The 12,647-nt window shown below is 37.7% G+C and overlaps 1 protein-coding gene across 4 annotated transcripts in view; it reads right to left on the reverse strand.

The window, feature by feature from the left end:
* The window catches only part of LOC117427018 (plakophilin-4-like), a 55,491-nt gene that overhangs the window by 28,218 nt on the left and 14,626 nt on the right, over nucleotides 1–12,647 (reverse strand). For 3 of the 4 annotated variants that reach the window (XM_059033789.1, XM_059033790.1, XM_034045359.3), the window contains one exon: nucleotides 1,714–1,826. In XM_059033789.1, coding sequence (XP_058889772.1) covers nucleotides 1,714–1,826 — 113 coding nt within the window. Of the gene's footprint in view, nucleotides 1–1,713; nucleotides 1,827–11,093; nucleotides 11,142–12,647 lie in introns of those variants that run through there. The other variant, XM_059033791.1, reaches the window with a different exon arrangement.

The raw sequence follows: 12,647 nt of genomic DNA on the forward strand, positions 1-12,647 counted from the left end.
ACATATGCACATGCACTTTGTATCTCAATCCCTAAAAGACTAAAACAGGCAAGTCAAGCTGACAACTCCAAACGACTAATTAAAAAAACAACAGCTTTTAGTTTTTCGTATACTGGAAAATAAACAACATGGTTAACATTTAATTGCACAGATTAAAAGGTTAACCATGTTATAGGGGGGTAATTCATCTTAATCCCCGGCACATATCAGCAGCCTGAATAGAACTCATGTCCGTAGAGGTATATATTAAAGTGCTGGAAAGGTGTAACAGTTTGATTCTTTTTATTCAAAATGGTGTCATTCTTATGATTTTCTTGCTTTCTTACAATTGAGCAATTGGTCAAATTGGACTACAAAGCTAAGTAATTCGTCGGACAAGGACGTTCCAGTGTGTTTGGACTTATTTTTATTATGAACTGCCTCAGAAAAACAACTATAGGTGTCCTTGACATCCCATCCTTTCGGAACTGTCAGACTAGCACACTGCCACGATCCTAATTAGCTGCTTCAATCGCACTGTACTTTATTATCTGCACCAGTACATTTCTGTTTTTCTTTCTTTGTGGGCTTTCCTCCCTATTTTGAAGACATATCTGCTGTAATTTGAAACAGCCTCAATGTTTAAGTTGTTTACATAACTTAACTGAGCATAGCTGAAGATACATTTTTGGAGCAATGCTGTAAGCAAGGTTCTTAACAATAATCCCTACATCTCACTTACATGTGTTTAACTTATAACAAGTATGCTTTAAAAAAAAAAAAAACATTTTGGTGTCAATTTAAGAGTTAAAAGGTCACATGACACCTTATTTGCATAAGCCAGTGCAGTTGTCAGCCAGACAGCATCATTACAAATCAGTGAGGTGTTCCTCAACATCCATGCAGACAGTGTAACTACCACTATGAAAACACAGGTACAGTAAAACAAACTGTAAAGTTCTAACTCAGTAAGCCTCATGTGGTACATGTATAAACTTGTAATCTCACAAACTGTAAATGGCCATTTGAAAAGGGACATTAAAACATCTAACTATTGATAGGGCAGTAGTGTGGAGTAGTGGTCAGGGCTCTTGACTCTTGACCGGAGGGTCGTGGGTTCAATCCCAGGTGGGGGACACTGCTGCTGTACCCTTGAGCAAGGTACTTTGCCTAGATTGCTCCAGTAAAAACCCAACTGTATAAATGGGCAATTAATTGTATGTAAAAATAATGTAATTGTATGTAAAAATAATGTGATATCTTGTAACAATTGTAAGTCGCCCTGGATAAGGGCGTCTGCTATGAAATAATAAAAAAAAATTGCATACATACTGCACCAAAAAATGTATTTGTAGATTTAGGGAAAAAAAAAAAAAAAACACAAGCATAGCAATTTGAAATTAATTGTGCCCCTCATGAATTAATGGTGCTTATCACCAACATATTCTTTATACAAGAAATCAATGACGCAAGGCGGGGTAAAACAACAAAGCCCCTGGACTGAAATTTAACTACAGTAGCATCATACTTTCACTCCACCACATAAACGACAGGGAAAGCTTAAAATTATGATTTACAAAATCAAAATAAATAGGACTATTATTATTCAGATGTGTTCAGTATATGTAAATTATTAAGATGGGCTATTGGGGTTATTTGTAATGTCCCTTCATGAGAATTGTTGTACGATTTCTGTTGCTGTTGAAAATGCAGAATAAAAAAGCAGGCCTGTACCTGATGCTGGCAATGCTGGGAGACTCTGCTCCCAGTCTGCATCTTTCTAGCTGACTGGCAACAATCTGCCGTTCCACCTCCAGCTCCCTGGTTAGCCGTTCAAACTGGAGCTCCTACGGCAAGAGGTAAGGAACAAGAAGAGTTAAAATACAAAAAATAAATAAAACACATTATGTTACTGAACATAGCAATATACCATTCTAACCCTCCTACTTTTTTTTTCTCTTTTTTTTTTATAAAAAGAGAATACCTGAAAAGATCCCCCCCCCTCCCACTCCCATCCTCAGTGGATCATTATATAGCATGGAATCTCCACCTTAAGTTAGGCAACACCTATGAATCTTTAACCTCTGCATCTGCAGCCTTCTACCAATTACTCTGCATGCGAGCCTCTGAGTTCAGAATACTGCTCTTTCAATTTCGTCTAGCACTGCAGCATGTCACACTGTAGCTTAAGCACGCACCTTCTCTAATTATGCCTACGACTGAGACGCAATGATCTAGTCTAGCATCCCCCTGTGCGGATCTTCAGTGTTATCGCATCCACTTTAGCGTTTCTGTAAATGCAGCTTGTAAGGGTTCTTCAAATATTCTGATTTCATCATATTTATGCCTTACAAGCACCAATATTAACCTTTCAGGATACAAGAAAGGCATTTCTGTCAAAGCTCCACAGAGTGTGTTTTGCAACATTTCTGAAGGCTGCATCCCCTCCCCCCCTTCCCTGCTCCAACTCTCACAAAGCCAGTCATGTGCAACCTGGTGCAGAGAAGAGGAAGCAGAAAACACATTTACTGTAGCCAGAGATTTCATTCCTAGGAAGTTATTCAAAGGCATGTTGGTGCAGAGGATCATTTACTTTTAACATTTCCTAAAGGACTTGCACATCAGACCTCAACATTGGTTTTTGGGGATACAGCATAATTTTGCTGATTGGAGTGTTACAATTGTACTTAATTCACCACAGGTAAAATATTTGCTAATCACTGATGTATAGTAAAAACAGATACACGTACTTGCAACAGTACATTTAAAGATAAACACAGAAAGTATATTCCTGCATGTTACGAACAGAGCAATTTAAAACATAAGCTGCATTGTATAGGTTTTAAAAATGTGTTTTAACAGGCAACAAATAATCTAACCAACAGTTTAGCAAACACTCAAAATAGCCTCTAAATGCTATATAATTATTAGAATATGCAGTCAATTCTTAATATGAATTTCAAGGGATCAGCAAAAAAATGGTTTCATCAGTAAATTTGTATTAGCAGACTAAGCCAACTGCATCCTGTCAGTTTTTATTGAAGTTACAGTATCACTGAAATCAATGTTCAATTACAGAACAATTAAAAGGTATTATACATTTAAAAGTACAGTGCATTTTATTGAAAATACAGCTGCAAGTGAACTTTACAAATGAACTGCACTTGAAACCTGCATGTCCCCCTTTGATCAGAGACTTTTAAACCACAAAAGCAAGGCGTCCTCAACATCAGGGTAGTGAGCAATTCAGAAACATTCACGACTTACATCCACAGTTTGCTGTTCATAAGCCTGTATTATTGTTGACAAAAGTGTTAGTGGGAATGTTGAAATCTGTAGCAATATCTTTCTTTTTCTTTGTCTGAGCACTATGGCAACTCTAAATGCATCATAGGATCTGTAGACCCTAAACAGCACTAAAATACAGTACAGAGGAGCTAGTGTGGATGCAAGTTAATACATTTCCCCAATATCCTTTCCACTCAGCTGTTTGAACTAGGGTGTTTCATTTTATACACATTTTTCTTCCCTGGGAGGGCTCCAAAATAACCTGCACTAACAGGAAATTTGTGTAAGTGAATTCATATTAGAAGAACAAATTTAAGCCACACTGTAGAAAATGGGTACTCTCAAGAAATGAGTCTAATCAGAGTTCATTTGAACTAATTGACTGTACGTGTTGTACTAGAAGTAAATTATGAGGCATAATCAACGGAAAAGGTCATATGAGAGTGAATGGTTGCTCAAAAACATGACGTGAAATGTCTATGTGAAAAATATCTGTAGCATGGACACCAATGTAATGAAACTTCATTGAGGGAATTCTAGAACACAGCAGTGTACCAGCTAATAAGACCACATGTCAACATGTGTTGTCAGCATCACCGAGGGGGATGGCAACACAATGCACCAGTGAAAGGATTACATTTGAGATATCTGAAGTTATAAAAGCAGTGGATTTGCAAATTCATAACAAGAGTTTAAGAGCACCATTCACACCAAAGCTGGGGTGTAACTTCTAAAGCCACCTTCACACACAAATGCCACTACTGAGCCGTCTGAGAAATTAAAAAAAAATATATTTAAATACCCATTTCGCATAGCACGAAATTGTGCAATCTATGCCGGTATAACACCGTCATAACCCTTTCACACAGCCAAAGGGATCATGTGAGTAAAAATTTCAAAATCAAAAGTCAACAAATCATTTTCAAGGCAACAGCGATTCACCCATAAATTACAGTATCACGTACCGTCCCTTCCAGTTGTCCCTTCCACCCGCCCCGTAAAGTTAACAATTCCTTAACTTATTCCAGACTCCAGTTACTACCTCGTTCTTGATCAGCCATTGTATTTGAAAAAAATGAAAGCATGTAACACCAATGTTATGCAGTCACGTGGGATGTTGACTTTCAATCCACACCCACTATAGTGCTTCAGTACTGGCATAGCATTTTACACAGGAGTTAAGACTGTTCAGAGATGGCATAAAATATGACGGCTCTGCGACAGTATAGGCAATTCACACAAACCAAAATGCTGCATCAGTGCCGGTTCTGAGCCATCGTAACGCGTCTGTATGAAAGGGGTATTAGTCTGCACTATGTAAATCAAGACTTTTACTCATTTGAAGTTGTAAATCTGTGAATTTAGAAGTAAAAACCTCTCTTTAAAATAAATAAATAACATTTTCTAGCAATAGCTTTTAACTTAAACATGAGTGAATGTGTAGCAGTTTGAAGCCTTATAAACAGGCCTTGCCAAGATGCAGCGTTATGGTTGTTTCCCGTCCTGTGGCTAAAAGAGGAGCCCATCTGTTCCTACAGCATCTGTTGGTACTGCAGATTGCACTAAGCATGATCATAATAACATTTTTAAACCATCAGGTTTTTTTTGTGACGAGTATTGTATCTATGGCAACAGATCCCTTCATTTTCTTACAGTCATTTAAATACCAATAAACAGATAATGGCTTGAAGAATCTGGAGATTTGTTGAATGTAATATTTTTTTAAAACACAAGACAACAATTACAGCGCAACTGAAATGTATGTTGGATAGAAAAAAGTACAAAGACATAAAATAAATAAAAAAAAAGTGGAGATTAAAATTGTGGCATTTCCTCCAGGGTCACTAGAAACTAAATGAGACTATCAGGGTCTATTTGGCACATGTCTCTTGCACACTACAGTGAACTCACTGTCTGAATAGAATAAGAATGAGTCCAAGTGTCTGTGTGTGTGGGGGGGGGGGGGGGGGGGGGGATCTTTTTACTTTGCAGCTGTCCGATCTATACCTAAATCTATATCTAATTCCAAGTAAAACACAACAAGAAAAATTGCCACACAAAATGACTGGCTGTTATGAGAAAGAAGCTATTGTACAGTCCTGAGCTAGAAGAATAAGCAAAGCAGTGACAATGAAAACCATGCCAATGTACTGCCCTTAGCAACAATACTTTTGTTGGTTCATTACAGATATTGTGCTGATCACAATGCCTTTCAATGGCGGGTTTGATAGCCCTTGACATTGATGCTGATTCAGATCCTGTCCAATTATGGGAAAAGACAAACAGAGAACACGTTCTGCATCCTTTTATCCATTTAATCTTGAATTACACAACAGCAAAACGTGTCAGGGGTTGTGAAGCCACTCCAACATTGCCCCATATCTACACAGTTCCTCGGCCAAAGCTGGGAGTAATGAATGCACCATTTTCAATAGAAAAGTTTTGCTTACATAAGGGGTGTTTGTTTAACCTAACCCAATGTTTCATGTGGCAATCCAACAAATGATCACTGGTTGACACAGCAGCAGAAAACTACTGCAGTTAGCGTTGATTACCACAGATGTATTGGCAGATTAACAAATGATGAAATGAGACACAGATAGGGACAAACTTCTCTCAATATCACCTCCAGTAAAATGACTAGACAGGAGGATGTTACAACCATACAATACAAATATGACTAAATCAGATGACAATGATATGCATAGGTGTCATCGAACTGGACAAAGACATTGCTTTGTGATTCAATCATGAAACAGGAATGACAAATTTAAAAAAAAAGTATGGTTACATTTCTAACAAAATGAGCGGGTCGGTTCATTTTCAGACAGAATATTAAATCACAACACTACCTGATCTGACAAACTGAAATGTGGTCAAAAACACACATATGTATACACATAACCAAACACACACATTAATATATAAATCCAAAACAATACATAACCCCTATTCCTTCCTGAGAAATATCCAATGTTACCTTTTAAACGCCCCCTCCCATTTAAGGATAGCTTAGAAACCATTTCTGTAATACAAAATAGATTTATCTTCCTACTCTAAAGTAGTACTGAAACTGAATCAAAACTCTACATCACAATCGTTGAGGCAGCAAATTACTTATTGCAGTAAAAATGACTTCTCACTCTAAAAGATGAAATCTACTGATGGATGAAAGAGTTCCACACTTTATCTTGTCAAGTCAGCAGCATGTCTTTTGAAATCCGACATTAAAATTGAAGTACAGTCCGTCAAACAAATGAAACTTTTTTCATACGCTCTCTCTCTCTCCAATAAGTATTCCAACCCTAAAACTTACTACAATTTGGATTTTATTATTATTGCAAAGCTACTGTATTATTAACCCCCTAAGGAGTGTATTTTTTAGTCTGCATATTTTCAGACCAGGCTTAGTCTTTTCCCCCTTTTGATATTTTAAGAAAAACTAAAATGTAAATATTCTCCTAGATGAATGCAGTAGAATGCAGACAGCTTCTGCTTGTTCCTTGGCTCTGCTTTTCAAGCAGGGGCAAATTTTCAAACCCCCCACCCTCACGAAAGAAGGGGTACAGACACAAAAACCTTAAAAAGATAAACAAAGTCTGTTTTGGCAAACTGCTGTGGTTTTCATTTAAAGAGAAATGCACTGTGTACTTTATGGTGTTATGCAACATCTATTTGGGGATTTCAGGAGATTTCCAAGTACAACCCCAATTGGATTATTAGGCTTCCAAGCTGGCTTGGGAAGCCTATTGTTATTGTTAGGATTTTTCTTATTATTATTAGGCTTCCAGGCCATAGGCTGGGAAGCCTATTGTTATTGCTGTGTTTATTATTATTATTATTATTATTATTATTATTATTATTATTATTACCAAAAGTTGCTCGAACACCAGATTTGGTAGGTTGGTAGATGCTTATGGGAAGATAGAAAATGCCAAAGAACATTATGTCACATGGTTTGGCCGCCATATTGGTTTGTGAAGCAGAAGTTGCTGTGATAAAAAGTTTACTATGAAAATGGCTGCCACCAAATTTGCCAAAACGCGCACCAAACAAACTACTTCTGCTTAAAAACCATTTAACCAACTTACTCCCAACTTGGTAGGCATCATCCCCGTGACAATTAAAATATGGCAAAATGGTGTTGTTTTGTTAAACAAGATGGCTGCCAGATCTACATTCTCAAATTACATTTAAAACTGCTTCAGTTTAAAAACTGTTTATTTGATTAACTCCAAACCTGAAAACCATCATGCCTGTGTCAGTACAATTGTACAGTACAAGTGTTTGTGCATGAACCAAGATGGCTGCCTGATGCATTTTTTGGAAAAATCTTTCAAAATCTTCTTGTGGAGAACTGGTGAAGTTACTGATTTCAAACTTGTCAAATATCAAGAACTAAACCCACTTCTTCCGGTAATTGCTTGAGTGTTTGTTACTGGTACTTGGGAGCCATAAAACTGCCTGGCAGTTCTAGTTATTAATTTATTAATAATTCTTGCCTTTAGATTTTTTTTAAACTCCACCATGATCTATATATCCCAGATCTTAACATGCAGCAAAATCTTTGCAGTTTAAAATTCCTGTTATTGCCATCTTAGATTTGAAGTGGTAATTCATGAGCCCTTGAAGGCTCTGGCATTTATACTGTTTAACAGTTAACTAATGGTAAAGCCAGGTATGGACAATTCTGCCTTGTGTGCAGCATATATATAGCAGCCACTGAATTCAAAGATATTCAACACCATTGCCAGTCCAGCATTATACGGCATACTACTGTGACAGAAATACAATGATTCTTGGATGTAAATCTCGCGCCAGACCTGTGTGGGCGCTAAGCAGCAAGAACAGAGTTCCCTAGATGGACTGGCCTGACAGTTCTTTCCCAGGGTTCAAGGGAAGTTGGCCAGCTAGGAAGGGGGCAAGACTCCGTTGCAATAACACATTGACCCAGAAGGGAAACGACGTGGCAGCCGCAGATTGGAGGAGCGGCTTCACTCGTTTACCAAGGGGTCATGTGTGACGGCATAAAAGGGGACAGAGAATCGCAATCTGTTCCTTCGCTTTGGTTTGTGTAAATAAACTAAAAAGTACCGTGAGTGTCGTGTCTTACCTTGTCTTGTGGATTACTATACAGTTAACACAGATCCAGAGCTGTCACCAAGGGCCAGCACTAAACCGGACAGCACTGCACCATTGTCACAAATATAAACTTGTATCACCCACCACGAGCACTACTGCACGCACCCAAGACTGGTGACCGTGTCTGTATTATTGTGGGGTGGATATTGTTTATTATTTGGGACTATCTTTTCCCGTGTTATTACCCCGTGCTGTACACATTGGTGTGTATTGCCAGGGAATTATTATTTATTATTATTATTTCCAAACCGGATTACAATTATCTCTGTCTGCTTCTTTCACGCACTGCATCACTCCTGCACCTGTTGCCACTCAGCCACTTTGTCACAACTACAAACAGACGCTACCCAAAATGAGAATTGTCCTACATAAACAGACTTGTGCATGTATTTCCTGTGGTGCAGTGTGTGTTATTGTAGCCATGGGCTCCGTGTGTAGGACTCCCAACAAAGCTACTGAAATACTGGATCTTCACAGACTATGAGATATTTAATAGAATATAAAGATACTTATCAGAACCAGGTTATTTAATTAATAAATTAATTAATTTTGACTCCACACACATTTCTTCATGAATGCCACTTTGTTTAGTATCAGATATAAATGGTTATTATATCAAAGGGTGTATGTAGATGAGAAACATTGAACACACAAAAAAAGAAAACATTTAATATCAGAGAATGAACAGTTCCTTTTACTTGTTTACAGTTAATTAAGGAATTATGTATGCTGGTACCATAATATTTTACACTAGTACAGTACTCAAAGTTCGATGGCATTTAATAATAGAAACCCACTAACAAAAACTCAAATTCTCATATGCCTTTAGCCTGGTCATCTCACAAGGATACCCGCACTGATTCAGTCCTCTATTGTCCATTCTCAATTCAATCATAAAATCATTACCAGCATGATGGGTTTTAAAAGAAAAGGAAGTGCTGCAGATTCAATACCAATATCCAATTGTTTGAGGTACAAGTCCATCCTTCCTTTTTGCTGTCACGTCACATTCTGAGAAACTTATCTTTTTTCCTTCTGCCAGTCCTTACAGTAACATGTTTTACCAATAATACCACAGGCAGTGCCGAAGCAGAGTTTGTTATTTTCATTAATTTCTGCAAACATAATTTCAATGAATGCCCTTTGTTGGGTTACAAGCTAACACACACTGATGTCCGCTTGGAATCGGGGAATTTAAAAGCACCTGCATTACCTTGGATGCTTTACTCTTAAAAACAACTGGAAACAAATGTTAAACATGCTTAGACAGCAGGGAAATTTAATGGCCTGTATAGGACCCCAGATAGTTCAAGGAGGAATTTAGATGAGATTTCTATATGCAGGTAGAGATGATCTCCATTCTTTTTATTGACTGAAGTTTATGGAGAAAAGGGAACGAGCTGAAAACCAGCAGTGACCTGCACCGCCAGCAAGCTTAATTCCACAGATTACACGATTACAGCTGTAAATGGATAAATCAGAGCCATCAACATCATAAACGACATCCAGCATGACACACATCCACTTGATGTACACAAAGCCATTACAGTAAGTGTGACAGGAGTACAAAATTGATAGACAAAGAGATTACTGTATTCCAAGATTGTGATAATGTCAACTTGTGGTAAAGAAGATCATAATTGAGGTTTTAGGACAATTAGATAAGTGTTTCCCTAAAAACACTGCAAATAAAAAAGTAAAAATGTAAGAGTGACACACATACCGGTATGTAAAGACAGTGGACACACATGCTCAGTGAATTACTAAACATGACTTCCTTGAACTAATTTACTTTTCTCGGCAACATATACAGTATTTTGTCTGCTTTTCATAATGTTCTGTTTTCAGTTTGAAATTAGAATGAATGAGAGTGCCTATGGGACTGCTTCATGATAAAAATACAAGGATAACATTTTTTTAAAACTTGTTAATTATTAAATTTCCACACCTAGAGTCAAGTCATAAATACCATTACTTTTAATAAGCCAGCAGTGATGGTGGTGCTCTTGGCCCTAATCAGGAAGCTATTATTTGTTAACAAAAAACAGACAACCTTAAATTAACTGGCAAGGTAAATACAGTCACGCAAGGTAAACTGAACAAAGGAAATACATTTTAATAATGTTCAAATCAAACAGCATACCGAGCTGTCATTATTGGTCATCAGTTATGAATACCATGTATTGTCAACTAATTTATATGTATTTATTTATTAATTAATTAATTAATTAATTAATTAATTAATTAATCAATTAATCAATTAATTAATTAAACGTTAATTAAGTCCTCAATAACTTGTATGAATAACGGCTAAATCTAGGGCCAACATTTAAAACGAAGTTTGTGCTCTTGGGTTAAAAAAACATAACTTTATTTATGTAGTGCCTGACCTATTTTTATGGGGTTTCTAAGCTTCGGAGTATATACTGTACAGAATAAATGAATTACAAAAAAAAAATAATAATAAATAAAAACACCAGTCCATCTAAAGGTTCCTTCAACATACTTGCAACATATCACCAGGATGTGACTATTACTGGAGCACCTTTTCAATATGTCCATTATAATGCTATAGCCTCAGTAACTGACTGGATGCTACAACCTCAGTAACTGACTGGAAATTCATAATACAACAAACACTTAAAAAAATCTACCTCCACACCATGCCGTTGTCATTTACTCACCCAGTTAGTAAGCATTATAAATCCCACAGCCATCGACATGCAGGTTTACTTCAAACACTCCTTCATGTTTTCTTTCACAACCACAGACAAAAAAAAACAAACTCCCATTGCAACACAAGTGACCTTCATCCTGTACTATACTTCCTGGAATTTTATCATCCCGACTGCACTTTAAATTGGATCGAGTTTCACTTGAAATCTCACCACAGATCCTCTTTCTGCTTCCATATCTGTCTTCTTCTAGGATTGACAGAATGCTCTGCTTGACCAAACAGGGTTTATTTCTCGTACCATGTGGTATTATTCCATGAAAGGAAGTTCCATCAACAGGTGCACGTCAATGGATTATTCTTCCGGTTGACTTTAGTAAACAATAGATGTTCAGGGAATGGAGTATTCCTATATGGCGAAGTCATACAGGAAGGGTGTTGTGACGCTGTGGAAAGCAGGACTTCACTAGACTGCTACTTTAATATCCTGTAACATATATTTCAAATATTCTGTTTTGTAGGGCAAAGAAGGCCTATGTGAATTTGACCACAATTAATTCCAGTTTGTACATTTATTTCTGATAGTTACTGGAAAGAAACAGGGCTATGTTGAAACATGAGGGAAGGGGAGGGTAGCAATCAATAAAATAATTGAAAGGAATAACCTTACATTGATTTTAATATTTGAAAAGGTCATACATTAAAGTAAATGCTACTTTTAACAGTGAAGTTCTGAAGTCTAAGATTTAAAATTACATTTTTTAAATATAGTTAAGGACGGCTCCCGAGTGGTGCATCTGGTAAAGGCGCTCCGCGTGGGGTGCAGGATGCGCCCTATAGCCTGGACGTCGCCGGTTCGAGTCCAGACTATTCCATTGCTGACCGTGAACAGGAGTTCCCAGGGGGTGGCGCACAATTGGCCGAGCGCCGCTCGGGGTGGGGTGGGGAGGGGAGGGTTTAGGTCGGCGTCCTCGGCTCACCGCGTACCAGCGACCCCTGTAGTCTGGCCGGGCGCCTGCGGACTTGCCTGTAACCTGCCCGAGAGCTGCATTGTCCTCCGATGCTGTAGCTCTGAGGTGGCTGCACAGTGAGTCTGCAGTGTGAAAAGAAGCGGTCGGCTGACGGCACACGCTTCGGAGGACACAGTGTGTTCATCTTCGCTGGGGGTAGCGGTGAGCCGAGCTTAAATAATAATTGGATATTCTAAATTGGGAGAAAATAATAAAAAAAGAACTGGAGACTACTAAATAAAAAGAAAAAAGAAAAAAAAAAAGTTTAAAAAACACATTTTTTGTAATTCAGTGCTCAGGATTACAGCAATTATGCAAATTTCCTGCTGAGTGAATGAAAAGCATTAAGCATGCATGCTACTGTTTAAGCTGTGCAATTCTGCCCACACCTTGAATGCCCGTTTGATATTGTGACATGTTATATAAGTTGAAGTGGTGGGGGGAACGAAAGTAAGTCCTCCTACTTCCAATTTGTACTCTACAAATCCGGCTCAGTAATTATACAATTCAGAATAAAATAACCCTTTTCAACCTTTATATTACTTAACAATTAG

The sequence above is a fragment of the Acipenser ruthenus genome, chromosome 11, assembly GCF_902713425.1.
Source record: "Acipenser ruthenus chromosome 11, fAciRut3.2 maternal haplotype, whole genome shotgun sequence".
Classification (NCBI taxonomy): domain Eukaryota; kingdom Metazoa; phylum Chordata; class Actinopteri; order Acipenseriformes; family Acipenseridae; genus Acipenser; species Acipenser ruthenus.